At 38.4% G+C, this 23,920-nt stretch overlaps 1 protein-coding gene across 15 annotated transcripts in view; it reads right to left on the bottom strand.

The window, feature by feature from the left end:
• The window catches only part of LOC130049912 (uncharacterized), a 53,670-nt gene that overhangs the window by 9,651 nt on the left and 20,099 nt on the right, over positions 1 to 23,920 (bottom strand). For 8 of the 15 annotated variants that reach the window (XR_008798268.1, XR_008798271.1, XR_008798275.1 and 5 more), the window contains 3 exons: positions 12,723 to 12,803; positions 12,391 to 12,443; positions 10,668 to 10,833 (listed from right to left, as the gene is read on the bottom strand). Coding sequence is in view for 5 of the 15 variants with exons in the window: in XM_056148159.1 (XP_056004134.1) it covers positions 10,795 to 10,833; positions 12,391 to 12,443; positions 12,723 to 12,803 (173 nt within the window). In the remaining 10 variants the exon portion in view is untranslated. The remainder of the gene's footprint in view (positions 1 to 10,667; positions 10,834 to 12,390; positions 12,444 to 12,722; positions 12,804 to 23,920) is intronic. The other 7 variants (XR_008798269.1, XR_008798274.1, XR_008798276.1 and 4 more) reach the window with 1 other exon arrangement.

The raw sequence follows: 23,920 nt of genomic DNA, 5'->3' as shown, positions 1-23,920 counted from the left end.
CGAGGTCCCATGTCACACCAGGTGTGGCATGATAAAGATCCCTCCCTGCTCAAAGGCCATAAGCGCCGAGCATAGGCTGAAATTTTGCAGCCCTTCACCAGCTCTGGTGACGTCTCCATATGAGTGAAATATTCTCGACAGGGACGTTAAACAATATTTAATCAATCAATCATGTATAGCCTACTTGTACAGTGTAACTAAAAAATGCAATACTTGTGGTAAGAAAGCAAATGATGAAGTGTTGTGTCTCCTTTTGTACAATACATGCTGGGAATATGTTATTCAATTTGAGAAACATTAAATAAATCAACATATCCATTGTAAATGCACAGCAAATCTTTTAAGCTTTGAACTAATGCAGGCAACTGTCTTGAACTCGGACGTGTCAAATATTCGGGACATCTCGAAGTGAGCCACTAGTTCTGGTCATTATTCTGGAAATTAATTCAGAGGGCCTACTAAACAAGATCACCGCCAAACTATGCGTTATAAAATGAAAGTGTTAGGGGCGATAATTCCCAGAATAGTCGTGCATTTGAAAATGAAAGTGTAGGGGCGATAATTCCCAGAATAGTCGGCTCAACCAAAATCAAAAGTATTAATCGCGTTGTAATGGAAAAATGTACAGTCGTTAAATAAAGGTAAAATTTCGTGAAAATACACGAAAAGGTTTTAAAAATCATGGTCATTGGTCACATCAAGACAGGTGGTCGTTTAATACAGGTACAATATATAGAGCAACTTCTTGGGGGGGGACTTTTTATGGTCACATACGACAGTGAGTCGCTTAATACAGTGGGTTGCTATGGCAGTTTTGACTGTAGGTCAAACTCCAATGTCAAAAGATCAAACACCATTGTGTACAAGGTCTTGCCATAAAGAATATATATACAAACTAGATGCGATCTCGTTGCGAGCAACGAGTGGGTCTTCCGTCCAATTTTAGATGTGATGAGATAAGAATTTGACCGAGATTTTTGTTCATAAATAATGATACAAAAATAATGTATAGACGTACAACTTATCTTCGGTAATGTTTTACAAATATTGATCATTTAAGTGTTATAAATTAAAGACTCTCTGCCCCTCTCGACCATTAATGAAAGGGGTCAGCCTTTTTCGAGAAAAAAGTTAATAATATTATTTACTGCAATACAAAATCGACTGATCAGGCGAGTCATGTCGCCCGGAGGCCTTTTTTTTTATATATCATTCTAGATATATCTCGCAAAACTGAACAAATTTTGTTCTACATGTCCTATCAAAATTTTCTTGAGAAAAGTTATTGATTGCAACATTTATCAGACTGTTAAGGAGAGTCATAAGGCCCATGGGCCTTTTTCTTGATATCGTTTGAAAGATCTTGCAAAACTGAACAACTTTTGTTCTACATGTCTTATCAAAAGTTTCTCCAGAAAAAAGTTATTGATTGTGACACTAATCAAACTGTTCAGGTGAGCCATGAGGCCTGTTCGCCTTTTACATGATGTTGTTCAAAAGATCTTGCAAAACTGAACAACTTTTGTTCTAGATGTCTTATCAAAAGTTTCTTGACAAAAATATCATAGATTGCAACGATAACCCAACTGTTCAGGTGAGCCATGAGACCCGCAGGCCAATTTCTTAACATCGTTAGTTAACGCTTGCGAAACTGAACAACTTTTGTTCTACATGTCTTGTCAAAAGTTTCCCGAGAAAAAAGTTATTAATGTTATTAATTATGATACAAATCCGACTGTTCAGGCGAGCCATGACGCCCAGAGGTCTATTTTTTGATATCATTAGATAGATCTTGCAAAACTGAACAACTTTTATTCTACATGTCTTATCAAAAGTTTCGTGAGAAAAAAGTTAATCATTGTAACAGAAATTCAATGGTTCAGGCGAGCCATGAGGCCCATGGGCCCATTTCTTGATATGGCACGAAAGATCTCAATAAACTGTACAACTTTTGTTGTATATGTCTAAGCAAAATATTTACGAGTTAAAAATTCTGATTTAAAACGTGGAAAAAAATTGGGCACTTTTTTAAACTCCATTTTCGACCCCTACTGAGCTTCCATACTAGGCACTTCCGGAAATTTTGAAAATCCAGGTGCACAACTACAACATGTCGTCTAACATCACTGAAAATTTCAGCACTCTAGCTTTTATCGTTTTTGAGATTTTGGCCACACAAAATGATCATCTAAAAATCGATAAAAGGGGGATAACAGTCTTCACACTTAACTTTTTAACTTACAGGCCCAGTGGGCCTGCAAGTTGGAAAATTTACAGGCCCACCATCAATTCTACAGGCCCGAATTTGGAAGTCATATTAAAAAACTTATCTTGATTTGAAAACCACATTAAAAACTTCATGCTGTACTAAATGTTTGTTATCATGTCAATCATACTAGTGCAAGGGAAAAAAAGACATTTTCGTCAAACCTCAACCAGGAACGATTTATCAACCATTGCTTTTGAAATTTTCTTTCCCTTTTCAGTTCATAGTTCTGTTTAGAGTTTTTCTTCTCTTCTGACGTTGGGGTCGTTTTTTGTCTTTTCCCCGGTTTGGCACCCTCGACATATTTCAAGAAGTTCATGTTACAGGGAAGTTTTCATACTATCGGTTTGTCATTGATAATCTGTTAATATTTTCATCTTGTTTTTCCGTTTGGAAACGGCATAGGAACAAACGCGTAAACGACTTTGACATTACATCTGGTTCCCTGTAATCGGAAGTGCGTAATTTAGGTCGGGACTGTTTCTTCGGGATCAGTTCATGTTTTTATTATGTAACATAATGACTTGATTTCACAGAGTGAGACACGTATTTTTACAATAACGATTTCGAATAAAATAATATGATTTTGAAAAGAGGGGTATTTATTTTCCACAGGCCCGACGGGCGCTTGAAGTTCAACGTTTTACACGCCCAACTGTTATTTTACACGCCTCGGGCATCGGACTACCGGCTAATTTCGAAGACTGGGATAACTTTCGACCGGAAGTGAATTTTCAAAAATAAAAAAATATGTATCAGGTTTAGATCATGATACATCATCCCTAAAATTTTCAAAGAAATCCATCCAGCCATCTCTGAGAAATCGTCTGCACAAAATGTGTAAAGAGAAAAATATTAATAATAATAAAAGAAGTGAAAAATCAACAACAGAATAATAGAAGGGTCTTCCGTTGGAGACGGAAGACCCTAAATATGAAGCCCTATCTAACATAGTTCCAAATATATTTAATATGTCATGTTTTCTTAAAAGTAGGTCAAACTCCAAGTTCAAGGTCACAAGGTCAAAAATCATGACATGAAAGGAAAGGTCTTGCCATAAGAAATACAAATACAAGATATGAAAGATCTACTTTAAATAGCTAAGGACATTGTACTACAGTGGAGCCTCGTTAATCCGGACACTTTGGTTCCCAGCAAAATCGTCCGGATTATTGAAGCGTCCGGATAACTGAATTACATATTTTCTATCTTAAATTTACATAATAAGTAACCACTTACTTTATTGATGCGTAGTGAATTAAATACATTCTTTCATTGGATTTAACCATTTGCATTAGTAAATAAATTACGATAACAGGGATTTTTTTAGGGTCTGTAGAGGGCCAAAATTTGGCCCCATTCCCAATGCTGAAAACCAGGTGTTTTTCCCAAAATGATGCCTAAAAATTCCATATAATGGATGCTTTGATGAAAATATGCCATGAGGGGCCATCCAACCTTAGTGCGACTCTGTTGCAAAATAATTGACAGTTTTTTCTCTGCCAAAGACCAGAAATTAAAGCATGCTTAAGCCAGCCACATTGATAATAAAATATCAAATGGTTAATTTTTTTGCTTATTTTTCTTATTTATCTGTATGAAACAAATTTCCCAATTTCAATCAAATATCTCTGTTTTTCCCAAACTTGAAGGCCCTGGCCCCTGAATTCAAGGGGTAAAAAATCCCTGGATAATGTCAACATTTCCATGCATTAAAAGAAAAAAAAACCATTTACATGCATTTCAAAGCTCTAAAATTGAAATATACATGTACAGTGTATTTGCCTATATGCTTACATTGTACATAATTGCATATTAGCACTACAAATAAATATACAAAACAGTGTCCTGCATGCACTAAAACAGAAAATGAAGCACTATATGTAACTATAAATAATATTTCATCACACTTTTACTTCTTAAAGGGGCCGGTCATTCCGTCTGTCACAATTCACGGATTCAGTGGTCTGTTAAAACTATCTTCATCGTCGAATGTTGATTTAAGAATTTCATCTTTATCATGTCAGTTGACAACATTCTTTGACCAAAATTCCATCTGCCAGAATTTATATTTCTGATTCTATAATTATCCAGGCCAATATTGGAAGAACAAAATCATGATATCGTAATATTAAGGCGTACTACTGCTTTGATCTACCATACGCACCAAGCATTTTCATCACGCGATATTAATGAAACAAAACTCAGATGAAACCAACATTACGGGTACATACAAAATTTAATTGTCATTTTCCTTAAAATGGTAATGTTCTCACTTCTACCCAGAGTCGAAAAATTTAAAAGCAATGAAGCTCTACAACATCACAACAAGAATCAATCATACATAGGTACACTCTCACATGCCTGACATTTTAAACACTAAAAATTTACTACATGTACATATACATGCATGTGCATGCACATACATGCATATTTCACGCCAATCAACAGTATAAAATCCAGAATCTAGAAGTACATTCTGCACTCTTTAGATTTAAACAAGAATTCTGAGAGTATTGCATGGCAATACATAGTCCCCTACCGCTTGCAAAAATTACTGTACCACAAAATTATTCAAAGTTCATTATGTATGTAGGTTATGGTAAAAGGGAAAATTGGGGAACCAGGATAGGAAATCAACTATTTGAGTAGAGACTAGACCAGGGGAAAAAAAGAGAAATTTATAATTAGGTTTATAATTAAGTCTTTAAACTACTAGATATTAATACCTTATTTTGTTTACTAAATCCACATAACCTTGTATCTACAAAACAAACCTGTCTATACATCAGAGACTGTTTTAATGTTAGAAATAAGTTTTCAACAGTTTGATATTTTGTAATGTATCAATATATATGTGTATCTATGTATGGCTAACAACACATTCTTATATAATGTGCTTTAGTGCCAATAAAGAATTGAATTGAATTGAATTAAAGGACGTACATCTCATGTTTTCAAAGTATACAAAATTATATGCATTTTGTCTTCTTTATATGCTTATAGTAATTAATTCTAATAGTTCGTTCACCGAAATTTTGCGATAAATTAACCACAAAACAGACTTAAATCTAAGCCCTGATTTCAAAAGTCTAGTTAATTAGGCAGGTAGCAGAGCTGCCAACATTATAAAATGGAAAATAGTAAGGTGGGGGTCAGGGGGCTGCCTAGACCCCCTGCCGCTGGAGATTTTTTTATGAATAAACATGTAACCTGAGCAATTTTAGGCACATTTCAATTCCAAATTTAATGAATTTAGACATACTAATTGTTATACATTTTACAATTTTACTGCAAAAGATCAAATACATCTTTTATTGATTTTACTTTCTAAAACTTGGGTAAAAAATAGTTACATTAGTATATTGCATAATTTTACAGTTACTGTGTCAGTTATTCTGGCAAGTTTTTATATATTATATATATAATTTTAGTTACTGAATCAGTTATTCTGGCAAGTTTTTTTTATGTCATTTTCGCTGCCGTGAGAAATGTTGAAGATTTGAAACGAATACCGTATTTTGCCGAATATAATACGCAGTGGTGTTTAATATGCACCCCCCACTTTGAGCCTAAAAGTTGGTGAAAAAACGCACTTCGGGTGTATAATACGCAGCAAAAATTTTGACCAAGCGGTAATCTTTATTTTATACTTGGTGTTAATTTTCACTTAATATTTTTGCAGAAATAATGAATTCTAAACAACGCACAATAATTTGCAAACTTTTTGAGATGAGGTCTACATCGCGGTAATCTTCAATGAGAATCTTCAGGGAAATATCAACCCGGACAAGCCTGTTCATTTCAGCAAAGCACGAGATTTTGTAGCATTAAAGTCTTAACTGACTCGATATTTCCTTTGTTGAAAAATAGCCGATGTTATAAAAATAAAATGAAACAATTAAACTATCGCTTATTTTACTGTAATCAACACACCATGGTAGGTACAAAGATGCAAACTATCAACTCCTCGTTAACTACGATGACTATTAAAATGTGTGGAAAAAAAATTTGTTAGGTATTTCTTTACCCGGAGGGGGTATCTAACAAAAGCAGTGTACACAACAATGGCTTCGTAAAACACACGCTTTTATGCAAGAATAGTTATTTCAAAGATTCAAATAAGTATTTCATTAAAAATTAGGCCTATTCATAAAACTTACAGTAAACAAACTTTTAGCAAGTGACAAAATTATTTTCCAACAATTTTAGCACGTGTCAAGGCATTATTGTGTACACATGCTTTCAATAATGGCGGCATGCGATGTAATGAATAGTCAGATCCAATGCAATTTGATTGGCTGTTTGTTTCGTGATAATTGAGTTATTTAGATATTGTACGTATAGATATCACATTTTTATCACATTTTCTGTAATTTTACGTTTCTGTAGTAATTTTCTTGAGGTCGAATTTTCTACTTAATAAATAGGTGAACGTGAAAAGGCGTACAGTATCCGAAGCCTTGGTCTTTGAGTGAAATATTACACTACTTAATCGCCGAGTTTCATCTGGAAAAAAAGGTCAAAAACCTATTGTGGTATATAATACGCACCCCTTTCTGACACAAAAATATTCTCTAAAAAAAGTGTGTATTATATTCGGCAAAATACGGTAGATGATTACAGTGTACTTGCATATTGTTCTTTGAATTTCTAGCTCATTAGGCTTTCTTCTTTGGGGGAGTATTGTTGTTATTTCCATCAACACATGCTTTACATTCAGTAGCAGCTGCCATATTGTTTATTTTAAAGCATTAAAATGATCTAGACTCTATATAGATATAGACTATGCAAACAAACGTAGTAACGACTATAGCTTGCTTATTATAAAAGTAAAAACCAATGACGGACAGCTCTAAAAATTTCAAAATGTCAAATAAGCGAAAATCGAAAGATGTACAGTGAAATCGTAAGTCATATTTTCGGCCCTAAAATCGTAAGCCTTACGCCAAAATCGTGAGGGTTGGCAGCTCTGAGGTAGCCACGTGGTACAGTGACGTCACATGCGCCCTTCGGATTGTGAAAGTACTATGAGGTATTACTAAAAACTCAGATTTTAGGGGCCTAATTTATTCACCATGGGCAACATTTAAATCGAAGTTGACAAATTTCCTGAGTTTTATATCTTATCGCCACCAGTGCATACAAATAGCTCAATGTAAATACCCAAATATAGCGAGGAAAGCAAGTATGAAATCAGCAATATTGCGAGTAAATAATGTTCATAGGGGTCACTGTCTACAAACTGTTCAGTAATGTTATTCCTTTATACATCTGTAATTGGCGCTGTTTTTCTAAAATAAACAGTGCAATCATTATTTATTTTTGGATTAGACCAATTATAATATGTTACATTGTTGACAACTATGCCCTAGGCCAAGCTACTAGCTGTCACAGGTGCATTTCACAAAGAAAGAAAAAGAAAAACAAGAGATGTTTGTAAAACACATATGCCCCCCATGGTGCAAAATTGAAAAGGGTTATACACACACACAAATATAATTGAGAGTAGTATCATCAATTCAAAATATTGAGCACACAATATCTTCCTATGTCAAGAGTGGATTGACCATGTGACCTAAAAATCAATAGGGGTCATCAACTCCTGAAGATGTACTAGTGTACCAAGTTTGATGTCTGTCAAGCAAAGGGTTCTCAAGATATTGAACGGACAGTATATTCCTATGTCCAGTTTGACCCTTGACCATGTGACCTCAAATTCATTAGTAGTCATCTTCTCCTGATGATGTACCAGTGTACCAAGGTCGATGTCTGTCAAGCAATGGGTTCTCAAGATGTTGACCGGACAGTATATTCTTATGTCCAGAGTAGATTGACCCTTGACCTTTGACCATGTGACCTCAAAATCAATATGGGTCATTTTCTTCTAAAGATATACCAGTGTACCAAGTTTGATGTCTGTCAAGCAAAGGATTCTTGAGACATTCAGTGGTCAATATATTCCTATGTCCAGATTGACCCTTGACCTTTGACCATGTGATCTCAAAACCAATAGGTGTCATCTTCTCCTGATGATGTACCAGTGTACCAAGTCTGATGTCTGTCAAGCAAAGGGTTCTCAAGATATTGAGCGGACAGTATATTCCTATGTCCAGAGTAGATTGACCCTTGACCTTTAACCTTTTGACCTAAAAAACAATCGGGGTCCTCTTCTTTTTATAACCAACCCACATATGAAATATCATTACAATCAAGTGAATGGTTCTCAAGATATTGAGCAGACAACTCATGGTTTACCACATGGGGTTAAGACCAGCAGTTTGACCTTGACCTTTGACCACGTGACCTGAAAATCCATAGGGATCATCTACTCTCTAAGGAAAGCCTCTGTATCAATTTTGGCTATTATAAAGCAAAGGGGTCAAAATATATTGAGTGGACAACACATAGGCTTAAGACCAGAGGTTTGACCTTGACCTTTGACCATGTGACCTGAAGGTCAATAGGGATCATCTACTCTCCAAGGGCAACCCTTGTACCAAGTTTGGTAGTTATCATGCATAGGGGTCAAAAGTTATTGAGTGGACAACACATGGTCTACCTCATGGGGTAAAGACCAGCAGTTTGACCTTGACCTTTGACCATGTGACCTGAAAATCTATAAGGATCATCTACTCTCCAGGGGCAACCCCTGTACCAAGTTTGGTTGTTATTAAGCAAAGGGGTCGAAAGATATTGAGTGGACAACACATGGTCTACAGACCGACCGACCGACAGTTGCAAAACAATATGCCCTCTTTTTTTCAAAGGGGGGCATAAAAACACAAATCAATAACTATAATCAAATTTAAAGTGGAAATCACATTATTTTATTTTAATAAAGCAATCTTATTATTATTTTTGAATTGCGATCAGGACCTCGATAGGAAGCGGGAGCACAGCATTATACTGATGCACTCTTGAAAGATTTTATGAGTTCAATGAGGAAATAATTTTATAATTATAATTTTAGGAACTACAATAGTCTATTATTTTTACAATTAAAAGTTCAATTATTTTGTATCATTAAATTTTTCGTAAATTTACCAGTTGGTAGAAACTGAGAGCACAAGATACATTGTATATGTTGTTACAAGGTGAAGGTCAGTTGATCCGAGTGTGTATTGAATTTGAAGACCAAAACAGAATGTATGCTGTAGGCCTACCAGTGCTTATAAGCTTCCATATATCCATTTTCTTGCAGCTTATCTGGGTCTCTGTTCAAGTGGTTTTTGAAAAAGTGATTGGGTGTTTGTTTTGATTTGAATTTCATCGCTTTCAAACTCCAAAACTACGCAAAATATTTCATATAAAACACATTTAAAGTAGTTTAAGGCATGAAAAGAATTAATTTTGATGAAAAAGTTTAGAAACATGCGTTGAGTCCTTTAACCATATCAATAAACTGTGACATGTAGGTGATCAAGAATAATTTAGCTATATTGTTGTATTACTATGCTAGAAGTTTTAATGAGTGTAGTACTCTTTTCTACAGAGATAAGAAACTAGGATGTAAACTAACAATTCATGCTATTTTTCTATGTTCAAGGGCCATAACTTAATGAAAAATCAACAGACCGAGACAAAATTCGAACTTGATCTGTAACTTGTTATGGCAAAGTAAGGTACTAATTATCAAATGAATATCAACTGAAATGCAAACTGAACTTGTATTCCTCTGAGAGGAAGCCTTTGACTAAATATCAGGGCAATATCTGTATCTGTAAATGAAAAAGTCCGGAAAACTGTTTGACCTATTTTTTCCAAAACACAGATCAAGGATGGACCAATCCAGCTGAAATGCACATTGAACTTGTATTCCTCTGAGAGGAGGCCTTTGACTAAATATCAGGGCAATACCTGTATCCGTATGAAAAAAAGCCCGAAAAACTGTTTGACCTATTTTTAGCTGAAAAGTAGTTCAAGGATGGACCAATCCAGCTGAAAAGCAATCTGAACTTGTATTCCTCCGACAAGAAGCCTGTGACTAAATTTCAGCACAATATCTGTATTCGTAATGAAAAAAAGGCCCGGAAAACTGCTTGTCCTATTTTTAGCCCCAAAGTAGGTCAAGGACGGACCAATCCAGCTGAAATGCAAACTGAACTTGTAATCCACCAAGAGAAAACCTGTGACTTAATTTCAGGGCAATATCTGTATCCACAATGAAAAAAAGCTCGGAAAACTGTTTGACCTACTTTAAGTCCTAATGTACGTCACGAACAGATGAACCAATTCAGCTGAAATGCAAAGTGAACTTGTATTCCTCTGAAAGGAAACTTATGAGTAAATTTCAGGGCAATATCTATCTGTAAGAAAAAAAGTCTGGAAAACTGTTTGACCTACTTATAGCCTTAAAGTAGGTCAAGGATGGACCAATCCAGCTGAAATGCAAACTCACTCTTTCAAAGTTGTATATGCATCTGTTACGGGAAAAAGTCCGGAAAACATGACCCCGGACGGACAGCCAGCCAGTCAGACAGACACATGGACAGCATCATAACATAATACGTCCCGTTCAGTGACCGTCATATAAAAATGTGTAGATCTATAATGGTGGGTGTTTTCTGTAATCAAAACAGTGCCCTTTGTAACATTCTGAAATACTGTATAATGGTATTTTCTGAGGATGTCCATTTTTTGCAGATATAAAAAAATCTGCAAAAATTACAAATGCAATATATATATATTATTACTACAGTAACTTGATCCAAAGAGTCGGATCACGTTGAGTTGACAGGCGCAGATCATCAGATCACACGAGACGCGAAGCGTCGAGTTTGATCTGATGATCTGCACCTGTCAACAAGACGTGATCCGACTCTTCAGATCAAGTTACTGTAGTAACAAGATGTACCGTGAGCAATGTTCACTAAGAATACCCTCCGCTCACCCCAATCTCCCAAAGGGTGTTGTAAATAGGTATAAATTACCTCTTTCCTGAGTGTAAGAATATGGTATGCCTTTGTAGAAGAAAATGGAAGATATAGTCCGAACACAAATCCATGGCATAAACCTATAATTTTGACCTTGAGATCAAAGGTCAAGGTCATAAAAAGGTCATGAATGTACATGACACATAGTCTCTTGGTGATACACCCATGTCTTATGGTATGACTATGTCAAAACCCTATAATCAATTTTGACCTTGAGGTCAAAGTTCAAGGTCATATACAGGTCATAAAGGTACTCCACACATCGTCTCATGGTGATACACTCATGTGTCAAATATGATATGCCTGTGTCAAAGAACAAAGAAGTCATGGCCCTGACACGAATCCATTGTAAAAACCTTTAATTTTGACCTTGAGGTCAAGGTCATATGGAGGTCATGAAGGTACATGACACATCGTCTCATGGTGATACACTTATGTGTCAAATATGGTATGCCTATGTCAAAGAACAAAGAAGTTAAGGCCTGGACACGAATCCATTGTAAAAAACCTTTAATTTTGACCTTGAGGTCAAGGGTCAAGATCATATAGAGGTCGTGAAGGTACTCGACACATTGTCTCATGGTGATCCACCTGTGTGCCAAATATGGTATGTCTAAGTCAAAGAACAAAGAAGTTATGGACCGGACACAAATCTGCAGACAGACAGACAGACAGACGGACGGACAGAAAGACAGACAGAGTGATTCCTATATACCCCCCCAGAACTTCGTTCGGGGGGGTATAATGATAAATTTATCATATACCCCCTTATGCATTTTAAATCCACATTTATAAGATAATAAATGTAATCCAAATTATCAAAAACACAGACATACCATGAAATTATGTTTTGTGTACGCAGTTTCGTTTGTGACGCGGTCAATATTTTCCACAAATAACGTTGCGCTGATGCATTGTGACGGCATCGGTTTCAGAGGATACTGATACGGAATCAGAAAACCAGTATGGTTATCCGGAAAACCAGATCACACGCTGTGAAATCCACAGTATCAAAGAACGATACATTGATGGGTATAATATATATATATATCTCGATACATATAAGTATATAGATAGGTATAATGCAACCACATAAATTGAACATGCATAATTTTAGAGATCCATGCAATTGCAAAAATGTCCACAACAGAAAATACCCATTATACAGTATTGCAATTATTAATTTACCTTTGTGAATTGAAGTGTACAGGAATCTTTTTTATTTCGTTTCCTTTCTGCATCTAGAAAAGATATATTTTCCCCTCATCAATAAAATAGCAATACATAAACAAACAATGACAACATAATCATTGGAATTTTTTGTAAAAATTCAATGACATATTGTCTTTGCATGTTCTCACTTTACATACATGTAACCTTAGGTTGTATGGGTTTCAGCTCAATTAAATTGGTATATGAAAATAATCACTTACATGCATATAAATTCTTGCAACTTCTTTACCAATAAAGACAATTAATTAATGTACATGCAGTTGTGTAAGTATATTCAATAACATTACCATTTGTTGACAAATCCTTTTTCATACTAAAATAGTCACAATCTTTTTCCACTTCTATCATGTCTATATCATTCTCATTATCTGAAAACAAAAACCTGTTTTTTGTGATGAATCCTATAAACTGCACTAAGCATCCTAAATTCATGATTACAAAATCTGTAAGACAAATAATTTTAAATCAATGAAAGGTGTCAAGTAAGTCTGAAATAGAAGGGGGGGGGGTGGATTGCAACAAAACTTTCCTGATACAGAAACATTGATCTGTATAGAAACATTAACATACAGCTTTTCAGTTTAATAAAATTGTAGTTTTAAGGCAGTGATTGCAAGGTATCACGTGGTTTCTTCATGTATCTAAAAAGAGACTATTTTCGTATCCGGAATACGTCAATCGCTTAAGCATCAGTAATATTGACAGACGATGGAAACAATTTAAGACTTAATTGTCAGCTATAACCAGACACAGGGTAAAGTGAAAATATGTTTAGAAATATACAAAAAAAAAATTAATGAAAAATCCCTTATGTTTTAATTATCTTTTAAATAAGAGTCATAAGGCCCTAAGTCTCCATGATACATCCCCCCCCCCCGTTAATTTTCAGTCTTACAACACATAAATTTAATTCACAAACCACTAGGCCTATTAAAATCATAATATTATACAATAATATAAATTCTATAACATGTATATGATGTTAGTGCACATAAGTCTAAAATGCTGGCTTTGTAAAATTCAAGGGAAACTAGGGGTGGGACGATACAGCATAAAGCCGATACGATATGTATCACGATACCATAGACACGATACGATATATATCGCGATACTTTTCATGTTAGTAAAAGACTGTAAAAAGAGTTTCAAACTTTCAAATTTAATAAGGGAAAAACAAATTCACATCATAGTTTTGACTAGAAATGAAATAGCACCATAGTTACTTGACTACCTTTGATTTATCTGTGGTTCGAACCCCATTTTTCTCATAAACAGGTAGCCCGAATGAGTCCCAAACCGCAGATTTAGCGCCAGTTGTATTACTAAGAACAAGGTACGGTTGTATACATAAAAAGGCCCAAAAAATTTCTCTCTATAAAATGTGTCTGGAATTAACCTTAATCAGCGTTTTAAGAAAGTAAAATAAATGCCAGGTATACTATGTCAACAAAATCAGAATGATAGTCCTAAATGGATAGCATTATGACATCATGAATAAGACATTTCCCGCCTTTTCTCAAAATAAGCCTGAAAACTGTCAAATGTCATACAAATTATTGCTCAGGAAAAGATGTGCGCATTTGTCGAGCAAAATGAAAATGATATATATTGTGTATTATTTTGAGATGAAAAACATGCTTCAATATGAATTTGCTCGACGCATGCGCTGTATGTTTTTTAAAAGGAAAACCACCTGAATTTGTGGATATTTTCATTGAAAATGGCATTTTTGCAATTTTATGCCAACTTCAAGCTCTCGTCATATGACACAAATCATTTTGCTGATCAAACTGAGTGAATTTTGGGTTTGCTAAACTATTCCTTAATTGAATGCCAGGATTTGAGCTCAAGTGAAATCATCAATATTTTGGGCCAGATGACTATAGAAACTGTACCTACTTCTTTGACGAAGTCCTGCTTCGCCGCCATTTTTGACAATCATATCGTACTTTTACTTTCACTTTCGAGTGTAAAATAACTGAATTCTTCCGTTCAGATTTTTTTGGATTAAATGGAAGTATCGTTATTTCAGTGGGTGTATCGATACGTAGATCGTCAGAAAAAATATCGCGATGCATCGGTGCACCGATGTATCGTCCCAACCCTAAGGGAAACCCTCAGGCGGAGAAAACACAGGATATGTAAATGCATCATTTTGTGCACAAAATATTATATTACATATATACACACATGAAACAATGTAGTGTATTTGGGGGGGGGGGGGGTTATTATTCTATATTTAAGCTCGCGGGCTAGAATGCCCATTTATCTATCTCTCTCTTCCCGCGTGTTCCGACTAGTTGGACACCATATCAAGAGTTCAGCAGTATTAATCTGTATATTGTTAGTTTATTGTTGGATCAGTGATTTATTATATATGATTCCCACCTAATACGATTTGGTTGTTTTTACTGTTTGGGGAAATCACTTCATTGGCGTCGCCGATAGGATATATGGCGATCTTTTGAGACCAAAGCGATGCCTATATAGGGAACACCACGCTGTTTGGCCACATGTAATCAATTTTGATTTAATTCAATTTGATTTTTAAAGCATTAAATGAGTCGTTATGAATTTAGTATGAGTAAATTTATGCAATTTCACATATTCATTTTCCTGTTGATCTGATCTTGTGCTAGGCCCATAGTACAGCAGTATGTATTTGCATTTGTTTAAAGTTGTCAGGCAGGAACAATATCAGTATGAGCCAAAAGCAATGGTCATTTAGTTTGGGTAGGGGGAGTCCCAGGCTCATGAGTGGCATGGGTGTCCTGGAGGGTAATGTGGCTAGACCGGGTGGTTTGGCAGTACTGTGGTTGGGGAAGTAGATATGTCCATCACCCAAGGGAATCGAATTCGATCTCTGCTATGGGGACAACTGGGAATGAACAAAGCCAAGGGCTGGGAGCTGCACAAGGAAATGATCAGGTCATGACCATGTTGGGGGCATTAGAGACCACTCAGACCATGATGGCATCCAATTTAGCTCAAATGACCCAAATACTTGCGGATTTGTCAGATCTTTCAGGGGGTAACCGCTCCCAGGAACCCAGTTCCAAGGAGGATATCGGTACTAGTAGTAATACTGTGAGCAGCCCAAATATGACTAGCTCGAGTAGTATTACAGGGAATCTTGGGTCGGATGTTCCCATTTATGCGACCAGTATCCCAAGCAACACTTGGGTTGCCCCCTACCAGAGCAGTACAGCTTTCTCACAGGGGTTCAATCAAGACAAGGGACTACACAAGACCCACCCAGAGTCCCTGTTTCTAGTGGGTTTGGCAGTAACCCGGGTGTAGTATCTCCCAGTCAAAGTGTTAGTGGGGGGACACAGTGGCGAGACAGTAGGGGGGTTGTGCCCTGGGGGAAGCCCCTCTACAGTAATGTGAGTGTATCAACCCCTGATATGTTGGGCCACCCTATGCACCCAGGAGCACATGTGCACACAAGTACGGAATCCCTCAAGGCCCAGAGCCACCCATGTTCTGCCCTGGGGCAGGGATATAGGGGTCAGCCCACTAGTGGGTCTGTGTCTGTAGTCACTTTCAGAAATCCAGCAGCTGGACTGGGTTCAGTAGGCAGTGAAGTTCCATTTGCACCAGAGATGGGGCGATTACATTGTAAATGTAATTGATTACGATTACGATTACTTTGAAAATCTATGATTACGATTACGATTACGATTACACATATTTTGAAAGTAATTGATTACAATTACGATTACTGTGAAAAGTAATCATGATTATATGCTTTTGAACAAGAAAAACAACAAATATTTACTGGTTTTATTAATAAGAGGGTATACTAGTTCAGATTATTAAGTTTAATTTAAACAAATTTAGACCTTAGTTGAATACATGCAAATACTGTTAGTATAATATCATATAGATATGGATAAATCTTATGATGGCACACATAACATACATAAGCTCTAACTGTTATCTATTAAATAATTATTTTAATATAAATATAAAGTAATCATTGTAATCATTATTGTAATCATAAATTACGATTACTTTGCCAAAGTAATTGATTACGATTACGATTACTTTGCTTCAAAAACAAATGTAATCAATTACGATTACGATTACTTAAAAAAATGTAATCGATTGTAATCAATTACGATTACTGATTACGATTACCCCATCTCTGATTTGCACCCCCATCAGTTAGGGAAAGTACTTCTCTGGGGACCTCAGAGAAGTTCTCTGGATCAACGCCCACATGGTCATCTCGTAGTGATTCATCTAAGCCAAGGCGCAATATTCCAGCTGAGGCTAAAAGCCTCAAGTATACTAGTGGCCTTGAGTGGGGTTTGTTCTATGCCAAGTTTAGAACATTAGCTCGCTACTATGGGTGGAATGATGATGACAGCTTATTGGCCCTCAGCGTCTCTGTTGAGGGGCCTGCACTAAGGTATTTTCATCTCCTCTCATCACGTGGGGAGGACATGACATTCCACGAAATAACTGCCCGATTCAAACAGCGTTTTAGTAAAGGCACCCTGCAGGCAGCCTCGCAGGTCGAATTCAACTCCATGATTCAGGCGGCCAAGGAGAGTCTAGAGCAGTGGGGGGACCGCGTCATGGAAACTGCACAGTGTGCTCTAGGGGCAAGGGTCCCTGGTCAAGTGCTCCAGGAGCAGGCAGTCCTGCGATTCGCGATGGGATGTTTAGATGTGCGAGCAGGCCCGAGGTTGATCGACAACCCCCGTTAATATTGATGAGGCTGTTCAGCAAATAAAGACATACCAACTTAGTCGCCAGGCCTTAGCCCACCATCGTAAAGGGGTGCGTTCTATTTCATGTGACAGTCGGTCATCAGGTGGGGAGCAGTCTAGGTCTCCTTCACCAGCTCAACGTAGAGCTTCTTATGAAAGTTGGGGTCAGGCGAGCTCACCCAAATCTGGAGAGGTGCCCCGGGATAGATCAATGCGTGGTAGTGAGAGTAAGGTCACTCAAAGTAGGCAGGGAGTTTTCCCCGAGCCCTCATCGGCGCCAACAGGGGTCTGTACTTGTCATCTGCATGGCTAGCAAAGATGACGCATGCGGATGGGGTTCAATGTTTTGAGTGTCATCAGTCTGGGCATTATCATCGCAAGTGCCCTAACCGACCTAGGTCCGGGTCCCCAGCTCCACCAAACTCCCGCCAAGAGAAGGAGGCATAGGGTAAACGTGCGTTTTTCAAAATCCCCAACCGTTGGGGCTGCAACTAGAGTTACACCATCTGTGAGGTCTGGGGTGGTTGGATGTGGGGAAAGTGCATGGTGAGTACCCGTGTTACGGCACGATTGGTCGCCTGGCGACGATACGTGCGGCACATTTGGTTGCTGACGACCATTCGTGCCGCACATTTCGTCACCAGCGACCAAACATGCCGCATGTATCATCGCCCAGCAACCGAATGTGCCGTGAGGGTGGACACTAATGGTCTTCAATTTTAGGCCATACCCTAGCAAGAATGGTCGCCATCCAAGCCCCCTGTCCCAAACATCAACTTTGCTTTTGTTTTGCAAAAAGGGTGTGTGTTCATGTGTGTCTGTATTCGTTTGTGTGTGTCTGTGTATTTGAGTGACAGTGTGAGTGTGTGCGTGCATACACGTGCATGTGTGTATATATTTGTGTGCATGCATGCATATGTGTGTGCATTCATGTGCAATAAAGTTTGTTTTGCATTACACACAGACATACCTGCACACATTTGTGACTCAGGTCAAGTACGATACAAAGTCAACAAACAAAAAAGCTGGGCATTTCTGGATGGAATTTGATGTGAATTTATTCTGCAAACACACGAGTTGCAACATTTTAGCAACACAATACTCTTCCATACCATCCTTGTGGCATGTCATTTTTACATTTATTCCTCTGAACAGATAACTCACAAATCTTATAAGACATCTTATATAAGATATAAAATATCTTAATATGTTTTTTATACAAGATATCTTATATAGTATATAATATATCTCATAAATTGTATAAGATGTCTTATTAACGTTTTTTGATTTAAGATATCTCATTAACTCTTATAAGATATTTTATAACTGTTATAAGGTATCTTATAAAAGAAATTTTACAATATATCTCATATATTTTATAAGATATCTTGTAAAACATATAAGATATCTTATATGTTTTATAAGATATTTCTTAAACTTTATAAAATATTTTCTATTTCTATAAAATATCTAATAAATGAATTTTTATAAGATATCTTATAAACTATATAAAGTATCATATTGTTGTGTAATACAGTAAAATATCTGTATCTCGAATATGGTTTATCTCGAATACCCCGCTTGAGTCGAAGTCGACCGCCGGTCCCGGCCGTTTTCCCTATATAAATGATTAAAAAAACTTATATATGATATTTCGAAAACGCTAATCTCGAATACTCCGATTATGTCGAAGTATTTTCAAGGTCCCATACCCTAAATTCACCTGGTTTATCTCGAAGTACAGTCAATTTTATGCTCTGCTTACCATACCTGGCGTCGTTAAGTCACACATTCACACCCGCGGCTACATCAATTATAATCAATTATAATTAATGACCGCTAATCCACGCTCGCCTTTTCCGGGTAAACCCAGGTCGCAATAAATGATTCAACAGCTTGGGTGATTAGTGAAGCCTTTCAACATTACGGCTAAAGTTCACCGCCAATTATGAACTAACACACCCGATTCCAGGGATGTTGTTTTGAATGACACACGCTCTATCATTAACATGTGGGTTAGATAAACGCACAAAATCATCGAAGTACGCTTGAAGGTAATGCTCTTAGTATAGATAATGCATTTAATAGTATACGCTTCATCATTAAAACTAGTACAGAGAAAACACGAAAATTTATTTAATAAACATTTAAAAGTTTGATTTTTTTAAAAATCCGTCTTTTTTGTTTCTTACGTGATAGGTTCTTTCATTACAGCGCAATAACTATACATCCCAGTCGAGCCTGGACATCAGTAAACTTAAAGTAAGCATTCAGGCACGATCATCTTAATTTTGAAACACATTGTGAATTCAATTGGATGTTTATATATATTAAAAAAAAATAAAATGTTTGTCTTTGAAATTCCACAATATTAATTTATCAACTTGTATTAAACTATAAGAAACGGCAACAGGGTTTTTGTTTATAATGCAAATCCCATACTATGCATCAAATATCCTCCTTCAAAAAAATATCCCAGATCGATTTTGGATATCTCGAACCCCCGGATATCTCGAAGTTTTTTCGAGGTCCCTCGGACTTCGAGATAGAGATATTTTACTGTACTTGTACTTAGAGTGAAATCTGTGACCTAGTTTGTTCTAAAGTTCAATGTTTATCACGTAATAGAAAGATGACGAACTGTCTTTCAAGAATGTACCAGAAAATTTATTCTGATTATATGAATGCAATGTGAATTTAGCCGATAAGCTCTGGTTAGACAAGCACTTTAGGCATTTTGGATTATGCTATAACTGGAACTAGGACTTAGGAATTTTGTTGGAAATTAACAGCTGATTTGTGATTTGTTTTGTATACAGATTCAACTCGGCACGCACATTGTTAATTGTTCACCTATTGTAAGTTAGTACTTTGTTATTATTATAATTTTCTTTCAATAATTGCAAATAAATATCATACTTGTTTGACTGCCTTTGTTAGTAAATTCTGCTGCTGGGTAATTCTGACCCATAACAATATGAATTTACTTTTATAACATGTATAAGATATCTTATAAAACATATTTGATATCCCGTATATTTCATAAGATATCTCATAAAGTTGATGAGATATCTTAAAAAATTCATTTATGAGATATCTTCTTATAAAACATATGAGATATTTTAGATATTTTATAAGATAGCTTAAAAAAATAAATTTATAAGATATCTTCTATCTTTTACAGATATATCATAAACTTTATAAGATATCTTGTTTAATATACAAGATATTTTATAAAGTTTATGAGATATCTTACAGTCCCTGAAACGTTCTACTTTACCATTTTTCCGTTCGCTCACCGCTCGTTCACCGTTCGTTCAGCTTGCTTTCACCGTGCGCTCTCCGTTCACAGTTTTATCTTCCGTGCGGAGGGTGTCGTTATTGCCGAAGGGCTCATGAGCGATGGCATGAATTCTTTGAGGAGGTAGATGATATAGAGCCGCTTACCTCTCTATTCTCAGAGAGTAAAATTTCAAGACAGCTCTATGCCCTTTGTCAAAGAGAAATTGGAGTCTCTATAGCTCCGTCTGTGAACCGGTTTCTTGCAGCTGGGCCGCTCTAGCAGGCATACTCAGGGGTGAACCTCAAAGACGGACGGTTACCGCAAGTATGTATGACTGTTGTGTGCGACTCTCATTCGGCGCTGCAATGTTTGGTTGAGGGCACCATCCAGGATGAAAATCTTGCCGTGCGACAGCTGTCGGGGGACAGTGCGGTTTCCACAGGGAATGGGTCGGATTTCAAGGGTATTTCATTAGCTTCGTACGACCCAGAAGAACTTGCAGCAAAGCAGCACGCTGATCCAGCTTTTCGTTTCCTCATGGACTTTCTAAAATCAAGGTTAACACCGAGGGAAAATGAACTAGTCTTGTCAGGGCCTGAGGAAAAATGCTATTACCTAGAAAGTAGTCAATTCAAGTTAGACGATAAAGGCGTGATATGGAAAGTAAATGCCCCTGACCCAGACCGACTCCTGGTCCCGAGGAGTTTACGTAATGAGGTTTTGTCTTTATTGCACAATATCCCGAGCTTGGGGCACCAAAGGGTGCAACGCACAAAGGGCAGGGCTCGGGATAACTTCTATTGGTGCACTGATATCAAAACCTATGTGTTTAGGTGTGACATTTGCTGTTGGAACAAACGTGGTTCTCTGCCCTTGCGATCTGGGCTCAAAAGTTATCAAGCGGGAACCCCAATGGAAAAGGTTCATTTGGACTTTCTGGGACCACTCCCTCGCACTGAATCGGGTAATGAGTATATGCTCATGATGGTGGATAGTTTCACCAAGTGGGTCGAGTGTGTGCCATTGCTCTCCCAGACCGCTGAGGTGACCGCGAGCGGCAATAAAGGAATTTTTTGTGCGGTTCGGGTATCCCATTTGAGATTTTCACCGACCTGGGCTGAAACTTTGAGAGCGAGTTGTTCCGAAAGGTCTATGACCTGCTTGTCATGCACAAGTCACAGACTACGTCATACAGACTCTCGGGCAATAGGCAGGTGGAGCGTTATAACCACACGCTTATGGATGCGGTCGGTGCTATGTGGACAACCACGTTAAGGCTTGGGACAGTCACTTGGGTTTGTTGGCTGGGGCACTGTGCTCCGCAATCAACCGTCATACGGGGTATACCCCCAATCGTCTCATGTTAGGGCGAGAAGTGAACAGCCCTGCCACCCTTGTGTTTAGGCCTCCCCCAGGGGAATCCTTGGTAAATGGGGGGAGGGGTAGTTGACAAATATGTTTCGGGACTTGAGGGATCACTCAGGTTGTCCCATGAAGTAGCACGGAAAAAATTGTGTGCTGCTCAAAAGTTGATGAAAAGAGATTATGACCTCCATCTTCATGAAAGGAAATATAAGGTCAGGGATTTGGTGTATTGGCGGTGGAATGTTGGTAAGGTCGAGTCTGTATGGTTGGGCCCTGGCATGGTGGCTAAAGTAAAGTCTGACACAACTTATTTAATCTGGAGACGTCGCCAAAATAATATTATGCACCATGATAGGCTCAAGTCGTGCAACTTGCAGCAGATCCCAAAATGGATTCGAGACTATAAGGATCATGAGTACAAGGAATCTGTAAGTGGGGAAGCTCAGAATCGGTTGCCGAACAACGCCCCTAAAGCCTCTGAAAAAACGGGAAAAGGGGCTAGTACCAGCGATGGTGCACCTTACCTGAGGACACGAAGTCGAACTGGGGTGGATCGACTTGGAGCGGACTCGTTGAATAAACCCTAGGACTCGGCAGATCAGAGGCGAAAGAGGCCTGGTGCAGTCGCGATATTGGTACTGCCTGTGCAAGTACACAAACCTCTGTGGTTTCATGGTGCAGTGTGAAACTTGCAAAGACTGGTTTCATCCGGCATGCGTGGGGGAGACGGAAAATAACATCAATCAATTTACAAGTTATCACCGCCCTGATTGCAAATTGGTGGGGGTGTAAGGAGGGAGCCATACTGGGGGGTGGTCGTAAGCAGGGATTAGGCAGAGATAAGTCCTCCACTGTAAGTGCGGGGGCATTGTTATTTAAGTTTGTTGGAATGTTTCAGGGAAAGGAAAGAGAAAAGAAAAGGAGGCGCCAGCGGGGTTTTCGTCACTACCTTTAATGACGGTGGACCAGCAGTCCGGCATATACATGATGTACACTGCCCAGCTGGCATTGAGGACCCAGCGAGGATGGTCGAGTTCTTCAGGACCATTACCCGCTTTCTCCATCTGCCCCAGGAGGGCAGGGATGATGAGCGGGCACTCGATGAGTTAGGGGCGGTTGTCCAGAGGGGCTTCGGGCCTGTATTTGCTGGTTTTGGCACCAGATGGCATGACATGGCCAATAACCTGGCCGAGTACCTTGGGATGGATCCCCTGACGGCTCTTGACCTAGAGTGGTTACAGCATGTGAGGATATTGGCTCACCCACGCGTCATAGCAGACCTGCTGAATCGCTTGCAGCCAGACATGCGCCAGCCTTGGCAGGATAGACCATACCAGCAAGATGCTGTAACCTAGCCTGCGTGAGGCGCAACAGGTCCTCGACTTCAGTCCCGACTGCACAACGGGCATCCCCGCAGCCATCGGGCAACAGAGTTTACCCATTCCACAGGAGGACTGGGAGTGTGTTGACATCCCGAGTCCTGTTCATCCCATCCAACGGGAGGACTGGGAGTCAGAGTGTGTTGACATCCTGAGTCCTGCCCATGAATGCAAGGCACCTCCAGTCCCAGCAAGGATCCAAGTCATTGATGCTCACTGGCATCCCACCCGAATGTCAGTGAGGATGGACTTGGTTTCCCTTATGGAGGGATTTGCATACCTCCAGATTTCTAAGGATATTCCTGTCCAGGTCATTGGGTGTGTGCTGTCTATGTTGATGGCCCAACACCACCTGCTGATTTATCCCAAGAGCCTGGTTAGGTAACTGCTGTTGGCTTGCACCCGACACACGTTGCAGCGGTAACGTCTGACACCATTGAGTTGCTTGTGAATCGGTGTATGGAGAGTGACTGGGTGATTGGGGAGGTGGGCCTCGATTACTTTAAGGGGTCAAACTGGGGTCACCAGGTGGGTACTGAGTGAGTTTTGCCGGCTGGTCACTCCTCTCACCCCCTTGGTGCTCCATCTCTGGGGGGCTGCTTCTGACCCAATGGGTCGGGAGCCACTACTGGACTGCCAGAACATCTTGGATTGGACTCGTACCCCCGTGGGTGCCACTGTACCTATATTCTTTTACTGGGGGTCCCTCCCAGGTGGAAGAGTGGATAGCTACAGGG

This window comes from Ostrea edulis, chromosome 8, assembly GCF_947568905.1.
Source record: "Ostrea edulis chromosome 8, xbOstEdul1.1, whole genome shotgun sequence".
In the NCBI taxonomy this organism is placed as follows: domain Eukaryota; kingdom Metazoa; phylum Mollusca; class Bivalvia; order Ostreida; family Ostreidae; genus Ostrea; species Ostrea edulis.
Note: the sequence above shows the minus strand (reverse complement) of the source record. Positions and strands in the feature narration are given on the sequence as shown.